This window comes from Ursus americanus, chromosome X (assembly GCF_024610735.1).
Source record: "Ursus americanus isolate L20-20 chromosome X, mUrsAme1.1.p, whole genome shotgun sequence".
Classification (NCBI taxonomy): domain Eukaryota; kingdom Metazoa; phylum Chordata; class Mammalia; order Carnivora; family Ursidae; genus Ursus; species Ursus americanus.
Genome location: NC_142164.1, coordinates 115,907,786 through 115,921,864, shown reverse-complemented (window position 1 = coordinate 115,921,864; position 14,079 = coordinate 115,907,786). Strand labels below are relative to the sequence as shown.

The 14,079-nt window shown below is 46.0% G+C and overlaps 1 protein-coding gene across 2 annotated transcripts in view; it reads left to right on the top strand.

The window, feature by feature from the left end:
• WWC3 (WWC family member 3) overlaps positions 1-14,079 on the top strand; it is a 117,067-nt gene that overhangs the window by 46,958 nt on the left and 56,030 nt on the right. For both annotated transcript variants that reach the window (XM_087859871.1, XM_087859870.1), the window contains exons 4-5: positions 9,276-9,352; positions 10,480-10,559. In XM_087859871.1, coding sequence (XP_087715997.1) covers positions 9,276-9,352; positions 10,480-10,559 — 157 coding nt within the window. The remainder of the gene's footprint in view (positions 1-9,275; positions 9,353-10,479; positions 10,560-14,079) is intronic.

The window sequence follows — 14,079 nt, the reverse complement described above, 5'->3', positions numbered from 1 at the left end:
CCCCTCTGTAACAGGAATTGAAGAGAGTGCTGCTATCACGTGCCCTGAGAGAAGGTCAGGACTTGGGTATAATGGTACATTGTTTCCAGGTCGTCTTATCTCTTGTTCTTCAAATATTGATATCTACTAGATTTTTTTGGTTTTTGGTTTTTGTTTTAACTGTCCATCAGAATGCAATGGTCAGCTCAGTGCTAATTTTTAGAGGCTGGTTTCTTATCTCCAGAGTTTCTTAATACTATCTTTCTCTGATGTTGGTATCAGGCCTCACAGAATGAATTGGGAAGCGTTCCCTCCTCCTCTCTTTCCAGAAAGAGTTTCTGTGGGATTGGTATTTGATAGAACTTGATAGAATTCACCAGAAAAGCCATCTGGACCTTGAGTTCCTTGTGGGAATGTTCGTAACTATAAATTCAGTATCTTTAATAGATACAAGGCTATTCAGATGTTCTGTTTCTTCTTGAATCAATTTTAGTTTTTGTGTGTTTCAAAGAATTTGTCTATTTCATCTAATCCAAAAGTCAGTAAACTTTTTTTTTATCAAGCGTTAGATAGTAAACACTTTAGGCTTTGTGGGCCATATGGTCTCCATTGCAACTACTCAACCTGTCTTCATAGTACAAAAGCAGCCAGAGACAATACATAAACCAATGTGTGTGGCTTGCTCTGATGAAAGTGTAAACACAGGTAACAAGCTTGATTTGGCCTGCAGGGAATTTGCTGACTGCTGATCTCAGTTGTCAAGTTTATAAAGTTGTTCGTAGAAGTCCCTTACCATTTTTTAAATATGTAGACACTCCGAGGTTGTGTCTTGTCTTTCATTACTGAAATTAATAATTTGTGTCTTTTTTCCCCTTAATCAGTGTAGCTAAGCCTTTATTGATTGTATTTATCTTTATAATAAACTGGCTTTTGGGTTTTTTTTTTTTTTAAAGATTTTATTTATTAATTTGACAGAGTTAGAAACAGCCAGAGAGAGAGGGAACACAAGCAGGGGGAGTGGGAGAGGAAGAAGCAGGCTCCTAGTGGAGGAGCCTGATGTGGGGCTCGATCCCATAACGCCAGGATCACGCCCTGAGCCGAAGGCAGACGCTTAAGCGCTGTGCCACCCAGGCGCCCCGGGTTTTTTTTTTCTTTTCCTATTTCTTGTCCATTTCTAGTTTATCGATTTCTCTTCTTTATTATTTTCTTCCTGCTTCTTAGTTTGGCTTTACTCTGTTCTTCCTTTTCTAGCTTCCTAAAGTAGAAATTTAGGTCATTGATTTTAGAGCTTTCTTACTTTTTCACGTAACCTCTAAAGGTATGAATTCTTCATTAAGTGCAACTTTAACTACATGCCACAAGTGTTGGTATTTTTTCAGTCAATTCAAGATGGTTTCTCATGTCCTTTGTAGTTTCTTTTTTGACCCTTGGGTCCTTTAAAAGTAGGTTGTTCGGACTTTTAAAAGATGTCATGTTGTTGATTTCTAATTGAATTCCATTGTGGTCAGAAACTACACATAGAAGATTTCAGTCTTTGGGAATCTACCAAGATGACTTATGGCCCAGCATATGGTCTCTCTCAGTGGCCTCATAGAATTAGAAGCCCATGGACTTGGTACCTCGAGGTCACACCTCGCTGCAGCAGTGGCTTATAGCTGTTTCTGAGAGCACATGGCTAGCGATTTTAAGCCTTTTAGAAAGTTACTTGTTAGAAGCTAGGTTGAGCCATATGAAGTTGTTATTTTTGTAGCTTAAAAAGGTCTGAATATTGGCAATCTTGTGAGATTCAACCCTAATAGAATGTTTGTTCCCAGTAGCCTTTAGTGACCTTATCTGTCCCATGGTTGGGTTGGGTTAGGTCTCCAAAGGATCTCCAGTCGGTTTTTCTAAGAACGGAGTGGGAGGAAGACATATCAGAAAAATTTGGCAGGAAGTTTCTTGACAATGATTGAAAAGAAAAATTGCCTCAAGGGAAGATTGCCTTTTACGTGTGCAGCCAAGACTTCGGTTGCAGGGAAGGTGGGGGCTCAGGACCTGAGCGCTTGAGGATGCAGGGATAGGAGGACCTTCGAGCACCCTGTTGGATTCCACATCCAGCCCTGGGAGAAGCGAGGGAGGAGGAGTCCCGGGGCAAAGCTGAGCCCGCAGATGAAGAGCCCTGAGAACTTGTAGTCCTTTAATGCTGGGACATCCCTCAGCATCAGTGTTTATATTACCATGGGCTTTTCTCTTCCTTGACGTTTGGGCAAGTAGGGAGTTGGCACTCAGTTATATTCCTTCCTGTGCTCTGTAGAGTTTAATGACTGCCCAGTAGAAAAGCGATACTCCAGATGCTGTCCTGAGTGGTGCATGAGGAAGCCTTTAGCAGAGGAAGCACCTGACTCTGTAGTGTTGACTTGAGATTCCGACACGCTCATCGGACTCCCGACATGCTAGAAGTCTCTGTAGACGCAGTCTCTGCATCCACTTGTGTAAGTGGCCTCAGGGGCCAGATTGGGCCTCCTGTTTTCATGAAGGACTGGAGATGCCAGTGGGTTTTGCTGGGGCCTATTGGCTCATCTGGGAAAAGACTCCGAATGGAATCTAGGACTTAGTCTAAGTGCTTTACCAGGTTGCTGCTGTCCCTAGGGTTCTGAGCAAGCTCTTTCAGCTTGCTACTTAACCTGAACTACCAATTACAATGAGGAAAACTCTGTTAGATGACTCAAAGGAACTCTCTGTGGCCACAGCGTTCTCACACAGCCCAGATTGCTGTCGGGGCTAGTCGTCTAAAGCAGGGAGGCGTCTCAGTGCTCTGGTACTGGGAACAGAATAACATTTGGACTTATTTCCCATTACTTCCTTCATCGGCAGTGACTTGAAGCGAAAAGAGCCAGTGTTCAGTGGGCTAGTGTTATTATCTCTGCATTGTTAGGATTGCAACATTCTGAGGTACATGATGCTGTCTTTGTTGTACACATGAGAAATGATATTGGGAAGTAGCTAAGCTACTTCTTCAAGGTTACATACCCAGTAAATGGTAGAACTTGGACTTGAACCGAGGTCTGTTTGTGTTATGTGGCCTTCAGTGCTCTGTACTGTTTCCTAGACTTTGGGGGAGGCAGCGCAAAAGAGCTAATTGTGTTTTTGAAACATCTTGCCTCCTCCCATTGTTCAGGTTATCTGGAAATAGAGACCGATTATAAATGGACAAGTCGTCTGGCAGTTTTACAACACTAAAAGGGACAAGTGGAAGGCAGAGCACTATCTATTTTTTGTGGCCTGTGGTAGGATTGCCAAAGTATTCATTTAGGTTCCAACAGATACTTACTTAGCACGTGCTGTTGGTATATACTAAACGTCGGGGACACGATTTATCCCCAATGGCTGATTGTAGGGAAAGATAAGGCAATAATGGTGAACAGAGGAATTAACGAAAACAGCCATTTTTAATATTGGAGCAGAGGAGTACGGGGGAGGGTGGAACAGAGGAATTAACGAAAACAGCCATTTTTAATATTAGAGCAGAGGAGTACGGGGGAGGGTGGGAGGAAGGGATGTGCATCTCTCCCACACCCTTCACAGATTTCTCCGTGAGTTATGGAAATCGCCAGAATAAAACTCCATTCACTGGAGAGAAAAGATTTTGTGTCAATATTGGGCCATCTGGTATCTAAGAATATCCAGGCCTTGACCTTCTTTTTGTCCCTGAGCAAAGCAGATTCAGATGCTGGCTGGATTTGAGCGTACATGTCCCCGAGAGACTAAGAACCCTACTCTGCTTTATTTTGGGGGGCTGCTCGGTACCCAGGCCTGTTTTATGCTCTGTACAGCACGGTGGTGGACGCACTCTCTCTGATGCTCCCCCGCTGCTTCTCTGCAGCTCCGTTTTGTAGTTTTCTCCTGCTTTCTTCACGTGTTGTGTTGTGTTGTGTTGCTGGCAAAGGAGTTTTATTAAAATCGTTGTAGTGAAGGAATTTATTGCAGCCTTCAGGATTACAAGAAAAATTGAAAACTGAAAGTACTACCTGACAATTGGAGACCTTTGTGTTTCTTGACCTGGGTGGTTACATTTGTATTTGCTTTGCTTTAAGTCATGGTTTTGTACACTTTTCTTTATGTGTGTTATCCCCCACCATGAAGGAGAAAGAAAAACGAGGAGGAACTGCATTAAATTGTTAACGTGGCTCATATCTAGAGGTAGAAAGAGGGAGGTCTTTTTTTTTTTAATTTATGTTAAAATTTGTCTCCAATTCCATGCATTTATTTCATACAGTGAGCATAATTATCTCTGGGTGAAGAATGAATTGATTCCTCATCTAGAAGAAGTTTCCCTGCTTTCTTCATTGTAATGTGTTCTTCTCTTTGCCGTTTTCATTGAATACATTTGTTCTGTCAGAAGCTTTTTTTCTGGAGCTAATCGTTCAGTCTTCTTGAGAAACTTTAGCTTCCGGATGCATTCGGATGAAGTGTGTGACCGTTTGCAGGGTAAATTATAGTCTAATCCACAGGTCAGCAAATTATGTATGGCCTCGGGCTGAATCTTGTCCACTCTGGCTGTTTATAAATAAAGTATTATTGGAACACAGCCACATCCACTCATTTACCTATAGTCTATATAGCTCCAACAGCAGAGTTGTGGAGTTGGGACAGAGACTGTGGCCCACAAAGCCAAAAGTTATTTACTATCTGGCCCTTTGCAGACAAAGTTTCCCAACCCCTGGTCTACACCAGTAGTTCTGAACCCTGGCTACAGGGTATAATCTCCTGAGGGGCTTTTAAAAACTGCTGCCTGGGCCCCACTCGCAGAGATTGGGATCTAATTGACTTTGGGTGGGGCCAGACATTTTTTTGTAAAGCTTCCCAGGTGATTCCCAGAGTTGGGAATCCACTAGTCTAGATTGACTTGTGATGGCCTCTTCCAGCAGTAGGAATATGACTTTGTTATCCTGGCTCCTAGAAACTACCAGATGTCTGCACCAAAAGTATCTTTGGGTGGTTGGGAGAGTTGGCCAAATCTCCCGTGAAAAAGTGCTGACCCACCCTGAATTCCTGGGTTAGGTGGTGGTGAAGCTTGACCGTATCAGTTATCAGTTTTGCCAGCATTCTTTGAGGCTTTAAGCCCATCCCACAAAGACTGTCTTCCACTGGTTATCCCGTAGAGGGTTTCTCCTCTGCTGTCTAGGTTAGGGTAATGGCCACAGTCCATCCATTCAACCTTTTGTTTCCCTTCATGCAAGCATGTTGGAGCTGGCAGGAGAAAAATGGATCACGCAGTGTTTTTCACAGGTATTAGTTGGCAAGACTCGATCTGGAAGGTGATTGCAGAGCATACATGTCTCTTGAGAGATAATCCCCTAGTCCACCCTAGAGAACATTTGTTGGCATCTTGTGTTACTTCTGTAGGTCACCTCTGAGTGGGCTCGTTTGATTTGTTTCTTCCTTTGCTTATGGTGCCTTTAAAAACAAATGTCACGCCCTCTGTTGGTCTGGGTTATTGACATGCGTGCCTTTGTCGCTGCTCTGGTAATTAGTACCTGTCAGCACGGGAACTGTCAGGGCTTGCCATCCTCTCTGCCAGAGTTCTCTTGGCTTCCTTGAGCACCTCCCTACAGTGCTGGTGCCTGGAGGTGCATACCTGGTCCTAAGGAGCAGTCTGCCCAGAGGGTGTCTTTGGAGAAGGACTGCTGATCTTTTAAATCATGCTGTCCCCGTCAGGTGATCTCAGGTTCTCACGGCACAGAGGAGGTCTGTGTGGAACAGAGAAACAGGGAGGCGGAGACAGACACGTGAGCGTACATGTTTTCCCTTTTCAGTACCCCATAAAATCGAAATCCATAGTAAGTACTGGGGTCTGCAACATCTCGAGTGCTAAAAACACAGGTCACGTTCACCTGTCGGACAGTCGGCACTGGGGAGCTGGAGGTCCGTGCCTTCTCCCGGTGGGAAAGCTGATCTGATTAAAGAATCTTGGGCAGCTGGCCCACAGAAGTCCCTTTTTGACTGATGTAGATCGAGTCACTACAAACTTACTCTTTGTCAGGTGGGGGAACGTCATCATCGTCTCTCACAAAGATTTTTTTTTAAAGATTTATTTATTTTATTTTAGGGATAGACGAGTGAGCGCAGGTGAGGGGGTGGGGGAAAGTGAGAGGGAGAGAGAGACAGAATCCCAAGCAGGCTCCATGCTGAGCACGGAGCCTGATGTGGGGCTCGATCCCACAACCCCAACATCATGACCTGAGTGAAATCAAGAGTTGGATGCCCAACCCACTGAGCCACTCAGGCACCCCACTCTCACACAGACTTTATGAGACTAGATGAAGTAAATGTGAACGGCACCTCCTAATAGGAAGGTCTAATAGTTACGTTGCTGTGGTCCAACTAGACCATAACCTTGTTCTTTTTTTTTTTTTTTAAAGATTTTATTTATTTATTTTGACAGAGAGAGAGACAGCCAGTGAGAGAGGCAACACAAGCAGGGGTAGTGGGAGAGGAAGAAGCAGGCTCCCAGTGGAGGAGCCTAATGTGGGGCTCGATCCTAGAACGCCGGGATCACGCCCTGAGCCAAAGGCAGACGCTTAACGACTGCGCCACCCAGGCGCCCCTTGACCATAACCTTGTTCTTACCTCCCTCAAAGCACTACCGTATCCCTGAGTGGACTCCTAAAGCTGTTTAATAGTGGTGCCCACTCAAGTCTTAAAGAGACAAGAAAGCTTTAGAGGTGGAAGTCTAATATTAATCACAAACCTTGAGATTGGAGACGTGTCTTTTTTTTAAAATGTTGTGGAGTGTGTGCCGTGAAAATTGGAGTCCTGGAGGTATTCCTCAGGACTCCAGAAATGGGTTACATGAGACTTACCGGCAGATGTAAGGAGCTAAGAGTTTGTATAAGTTGACTTATATTATTAAAAGTTACACCAGGGTTCACAACTCTCCTTAGTATTTGAAGATAAATGCCCTCGCTGTTTTAGGTACTTGGGTTGCCTTTTCCCTCCTCCCAGTCCTGGAATTTTTCAATTCTAGAGACTGTAGCAAAGCTAACGTGAATGCCGTCTACATAAGTAAAACCTATTCTATCATTTAAGATGATTTCAGTTGTACGTAACAGAAAAGACTAACTCCCATGGACCCGGACAAAGGACATCTGTTGTCCCATAACAGAGTAGTCCAGCGGTGGGGTGGATTCGGCGCTCGGTGCAGCCGTGGCTGTCAGGCCCTCCCTCCAGGACCGGGTACATGCTGAGTCTCCCGGGAGATGTGCATCCCCGACAAGCTCAGGGTCCCGTTAGCTAGGAGGGAGAACTGGGGGACAGGTTGCTTTGTGTTTGTCCAGCTGTATCCTGTTATTTCAAGTCTCTCTGCTCATTTTCCCTATGAAATTGCTTGGGAGTTTTGTGGCAACGATTTCAGACCATGGTTACTGCTGTTTGACATTGCAGTTAACTTCCCTGGGCTTGGGTGATGCGGTTTCTTTCTACCCCAAATGAGAACAATCCCAGGTGATAACTGTTGGCATTGTCTTCCTCAAATGCAGGGTGACACACGGGGAAGTGAGGAGTCAGCAAGCCCTAGGCTCATGGGCTTCGTATCCGGGTCCCTTCGGCTCAGGTCCGGGAAACTTTTAAGTCCCAGGAGTTTAATGTGAAGATTTTACAGAAATGATTTCTGACTCTTACGGGCTTTGTATGAGGTGTGGCTTTCAGTACTGATCTTAAATGAAGCCAAAGAGTCTGTCAAGATGGAAGCTGTAGGGTTTGAAAGTAGATATTCTTCGTCTAAGAAAGAATTATATTTTAAAAATAATTTACTCCATGTCTTCGAGAGATTACAATTCTAAATATAAGAACATTTGAGATAAAGTTGGCAAATGCTTAGCTCCTCCCAATACTTATTTCTAGTAGATTCTAATGGTTTGAAATTCTGACTGATAGGGACTTCAATAGTAAATTTTTTATAGAACTGTTTTCTAAAGAGCTATCCGAACTGCTCAGATTAACTTCGGATGTAGTTCTAGTTGAGGCTATTAAACAGTCTTGCTGTATAAGCCGCTTGATGACTTTGAGCCATCCTGTTACAAAGTCAGGAAATGATTTAGAACTCGTTTCTAGCCGTTGGCACCTAGTTATCTGAGTGACAGTCACCCTTCAGTACCCAGATCAAAGGAGTCAAGGAACGATGCTGGCACTGCAGATGGGTCTTCTGAGCAGGTGAAGTTACTGTCTGTGACCCAGAGGCAGATCATAGCAGTGTGGGGTGGCCGCAGGTGAAGACAGGGGAGCGCCCCACCAGCTAGGGCCGAACTAGACCAGGTCCCTGCAGCGCACAGGCTGACAGTTCTGGAGCCTCAGAGAAAGGAGACGGAAGCATCAAGAAAAAGCAATGCGGAGAGGTGAACAGGGCGATAGCAATGAGAAGCAGCCGCCAAGTGCTCGAGCTGCTGAAATGCCGGCAGAGGCTCTCAGCAGTCTGCGCCGACAGCAGTTGGCTAACTGCTCAGCACACAGCTCAACAGCCCTTCGTGTCCGTTCGCCGCACGTACTGACTTTCACACTCACGAAGCTGTGGCTGGTGGAAGAGTTTGAACCCTGCGTGCGGCGCTGGGGAGGGAAGCACTTAGCTATGTGGCGTGTTGGAGCTAAACACGCAGCAAAACAAGCCGCTGGCAGAAAAGTGGGGGTGCTGCCCCAAACACACACTCGGAAGAAAGCTCTTTCTCAAGCCTGCCGGAGATTGGCACATTACTAGAAAGTCGTCTTTTTCATTTTTCTAAGTCTTTAGTAGTTGTTTCTTTCTTAGGTCAAAAATGGTTCATCTGGAGAATACAGATATGGAGAAAATAGAAATGAAATCTTCTGTGATGAAACCATTGAGAATAACCGCCGTTAACTCTTGGTTCTGTCCTTCTGGTGGCACCTGTGTGTGTATGCATTTGCAAAGAAAGTCAAAATGGATTCATACTGTATGGACAGTCACTTCCATAGTAAGAGCAGTTTTCCATATGCCATAATCACACACCCCCACCCCCGCCAAGTGTATCTGTGGCTTTTAACCCTAGTAATTTTGTAGTCGGAGTGAACACAGAGTTTTGGTTTACCGACAGCCATGTATTTTCCCATGTGGAATCACGTAGAAAGGCCTCATGTAGAAATCAGACATCAAGATTTGAGGATGTGAAATGTTAATTCCTTATGAGCCGGGGCCAACTTGTAAATTGCAGACTTAGAATTAATTATTGATTCAGAAGTTTCTGTCTATGTGTATTTACTTATTTTAAAGGATCCATTATAAAATAAAATATTTTCCTTCTGTTTAGCCTTCTCTGGATATTCAGCAAATACAAAGTACGACCCATACCAAATTAAAGCAGAAATAGCAAGCCGTCGGGATAGGGTGAGTAAAATGAGTGCTTTCACAAGTAGAAGCCCCATATGTATTTTTATGTAATATTACTTATCGTGGTTCATTTAATGGTGGTCAGTGTGTCTAACACTCATATTTTGGTTAAATTTTCAATTTTGTGGATTATTATTACATTTGGTTTTACTCTTCACCTTTTTCTAATGGGGGGGAGTTTCTCTTTAAAACACAGCCCATCTAACAAAAAATGGCCTGTATCCTTCTGTGTTTTCCATAGAGCTAGACTCTTCCCGCCCAATTTGGAAAGATTTGGTGACATTAGGCCCTGATCTCAAAGGACTGCTTCCCTCTATTAGTGGGTTGCCAGCCTTGACCCTTGGCAGCTTTAGCATCTGCTGGCCTTCCCTGGTGGCCGTATTCCCAGGGAAGTCCTTCCTGAAGTGGCATTGGACCAGAAGGTTCTGATGCTCCTTCCCAGTGACCCTGGAATTCTTTATGTGCCACCCTGTTTCACCCCTCAGCCCCCGTCTTGGTTGTATGAGAGGGGGACGGTTTTGTTGCATTTGCAGCAAAGCACGGGAGACAGCTTGGAAACGAAGCCTCCTCTTCCAGTGTCTCCTTCCCGAAAAAGGTGTCTGTTTTAGTGCAGTGGTTCTCAAAGTCGAGCACACCTGAGAAAACACCTGGGGAGTTGAGGAAACACATGAGCTGCCAGGCCCAGCCCCTGAGTCTTACACAGGCCTGAAGTGGGGGCAGAATGTGCTGAAGTAAGCACTCCAGGGGATTGACTTAGCCTAGTGGGACAGCGTGCTTTTAGCAACAGCGTTTCACGTGTGGGATCTAAATAGTAAGTAGAGGGAAGATGACAAAAGTATTACGGAGTGTGCCGATTGTAATGTGTAAATCACTGTCTTGAAAAAGAAAACAGTTGCGGGTTCCACAGAGCCAGGAACCTGCCAGTGATCTGGGATTTTTGTGTCTAAGCGAGGCACTTCTTCCAGGATGGCTGCTGTGTGTGCCCGTGGTTGGAAATTCACGGACAGGATAGATGATCCAGTGGGTTGTAAGCTAATCAGGAACTTAGATGACAATGCTAACAACTGTGGAAATCATTTTCACCGCAGCTTTTTTTTGGAAAAAAAAATGTAATTTGTCTTTAGCTTTCCAGATTAAAACGAGAGCTGACCCAGATGAAGCAAGAGCTGCAGTACAAGGAGAAGGGGGTGGAGACCCTGCAAGAGTGAGTTGCCTGTGATTCTGGAAGGGGCGCTTTTCCTGTGATTTCCTCTTGTACTCACCTGTGTGATGCCTGGGCCTCTGTCCTCGAGCTGCATGGCTGTTCCCTCTTATGCTTTTATTTATGCTTATTTTTCCCCCAATCCTAAGCCTCAGAATCTTTCTTTTCCTTCTAGATACTTGGTTCCTTTAACTGGAAATACATGGGAAACAAGACCTTTATTTTCTATTTATGCACGTTCTCTGTAGCTGCACTGTCCAAGACACACATGGCTGTTTAAATTTGAATTCCAGTCTTGTTTGTTTTAGTCTCAAAATTTGTTATTCTAAAATTCAAATTTAAATTAATTATATGAAATAAAATTAAAAATGTAGAACCCCAGTCACATAGCCAAGTCTGAAATGCTCCGCAGTCGCTTGTGGCCATTGTAGATTTTCTCTACCTTGGCGCGATTGACATTTTGGCCCAGATGACTCTTGGTGCGTCATAGGATGTTTAGCTTTGACGCCCCCCCCCCCCCCACCGATGCCAGTAGTACCCTCTCACCCAGTTGTGACAGCCGAAACTGTCTCTAGACATTGTCAAACGTTCCCTGGAGTGCACACGAGCCCCCAGTTGAGAACCACTGGGCTAGTGGCCACTGCTTTGAGTAGCACAGATACTCGAACATTTCCATTGCCACAGAACATCCTATTGGACAGTCTGGTCTATAGGTCTTCCTCCTATTGGCGTCTTTACAGTTAGAACTTTATCCCTACTAGAAGTTTGGGGTTGAATTTCTTTTTTGTGAGCTATATTAAGTCAGCAAATTCAGTGAACAAAAGTTATTTTATAAATGGTGATACTGTTCTTCCGAAAGAATTGATTTTCTTGAGAAAGGGTGTCGTGTGCTTGCGGGTCGGTTGAGCCCATTCTTTCTCAATTCAGGGCCTGGCTTCGCTCGCCGAGCTTGGGCACGTGCCTCACGAACCCTTCTATGCCTGCTTTTCTCCTCAGTCAGTGGGGTGGCTTTAGCTCGGGCTGCTGTGACAAAGTACCAGAGCCTGGGGGCCTTAAACAGCAGACCCGTTTACTTCTTACCGTTCTGGAGGCTAGAAGTCCAAAATCAAGGTGCTGGCAAATTTCCTGTCTGCGAGGGCCTGCTTCCTGCCTTCTTGCCCTGTCTTTACGTGCTGCTGCTGGTGATGGTGAGCTCCGGTCTCCGCTGTCTCTTCCTTTTAAAGACACTCGCCCTGTCTTGGGGGACCCCACTTTCCTGACCTCATCTAACTCGAATTGCCCCTCTAAAAGGCCCCCTCTCCATATACCACCACATTGTGAATTGTGGGGCGACAGGCACATTCAGTCCAGAGCAGCGATCATGGGGCTGAATGGTCCGGAGGGCAGCAGCAGAGCCCGCTCTAGTCAGCCTTCCGCAAGTGGCAGGGGTCCGTGTGGTTACTCATCTCGGGAAGGGTGGGCAGCATGCCACTCTGTTGACTCATGTGTGCAGATGCAACGACAGTGTGTCACATGTGACAAAAGTATTGCTCTTTATGGGGAAGTGATACAAGAATGTCAGTGTTTGCCAAGCACAGTTATCTCAGCCTCATATAAAGGGTAATTACCGGGCATGTCAAACCCTGCTGTTTAATACTAGGTTGAGATTCACTTTCTTAATCATCCAGGATTATTTTGGTTAATTTGTTTGCTCATTTTTATTTTAGGACTTATTTATTAGGGACTTATAGGCACCAAGAGAGTCACAATAGAAAGGGGAACTGGGTCCTGTCTACGGGGACTTGGACTTGGCTGTCTCTGGCCCTGAGAGCTAACCATGCCCTCTGCAGGTCCCACCACATGGGGGATTTTGGTCATCCCGTCCACATGCTTAGTGTGACCTGGAGTCTTTCAGCCTTGCTGTCAGCTTTTTGCTCCTCTACCATTATCCAGCGGTGTGTGTGCACATGCATGTGCCTGCACGCTTGCTCCTGTGATTGCAGTCCACGATGGGGGCTCCTTTTTTTAGTCCTGGTCAGTACAGCTTTTTAAGAAAGTTTTGCTTAGGCGAAGCAATCTTTTTCAATATCGGCTGCTGGTTTTGTTGCTCATCTTGTCCGTCTGCTGCGGTGCTTCCCAGCTCAGCGATACACGGCCTATAATTTTACCCCCACGGCCAGCCGGCCTCCAGAAGCTCGATGCCTGCTAGGCTGCGTCTGCGCGTGCTGTGGCCACACTTTCCCGTGTCACTTCTGCTAAAGGGCCAGACACGAAGTAAGCGGAAGCAAATCATTTAATTTGGGAGGTCTTCTAAAGTGACTAGGGCTGTCTGCTTGAATCGGACATTGATTTCATCCTTTCCTTTGGCCACACAATAGCTTTCTCTCATTACCAGGGAGAGCCGACACTTTGCAGGGTCTCTAGATAATACGACGGAACTGAATGCTGGGCATTGTGCAGGCTGCATGTTGCAGTTACGTCCCTTCTCCCTTGTAGAAGCTCTAGGGAAGGTGATGGAGGTTTGGGGTGGTTCAGGAACACTCTGAGGCCACACAGGATCCCCAAACCTCAGAGGGGAGCCCGGCCCGGCACCTTTCCTCGCCGGCTCTGGCTTCGGTAGCGAGATTGCCGGGCCCGGGGCGCATCCCTCTGGCCTCTGCCACTCTGGCCCTGGCCATTTCCTTCTGTGAACACAGAGATTCTGCTGCCCTGGCAACTGAAGGCTGAGCGCTAGAAAAGCAAAGGTGCAGCGGCTCAGGGGCCTGAGGAAACCCATTTACCTCAGCAGCTCCAGGAAGTTAGTTTATCGCTCGTAGTGGAACTAATTTCAAGAAGGGGCAGAGGCAGCCTCAGTTTTCCAGGTTTATGGGATGGGAGGCAGCCAGTGCAGGGAGAGCTGTGACCTGACACCTGCGGGGGTAAATGTGTCCCTGCCCAGGGGACCATCCTCCCTCCCTGCCAGAGCCTGTGGGGATGCCCGCCCTCCCCAGGAGAGGCCGAGGAATGGCGTGGGAGAAGGTTCTGGCCCAGCCTTGGTCCTGGGGGACTCACTGCAGCTTTCCAGCTAGAGCTGCCTCAAGAGGCAGTGTTTAATTGGCTGTTTGACTGTACATGCTCTCTCTGTCCTCCCAGGAAGGAGACAAAACACAGGCACGCATGCCGTGCTTAAAGTTCTTTGCAAGTGAAAAATAATCTCGTAGCCTTCCCCTGAATTATACACGCTACGCAGGAGACGAAAACAGCCCCCTTATTTTTCTGGTATTGAAGACTGGCTCTTACGCTTCCGTCGAATCATGCAGATTGGTATTATTATTGAGAAATTTTTTTTTTAAGATTTTATTTATTTATTTGACAGAGACAGCCAGTGAGAGAGGGAACACAAGCAGGGGGAGTGGGAGACGAAGAAGCAGGCTCCTAGCAGAGGAGCCTGATGTGGGGCTCGATCCTAGAATGCCGGGATCACGCCCTGAGCCGAAGGCAGACGCTTAACCGCTGTGCCACCCAGGTGCCGCTATTATTGAGAAATTTTGAAAACCTTCCGTGA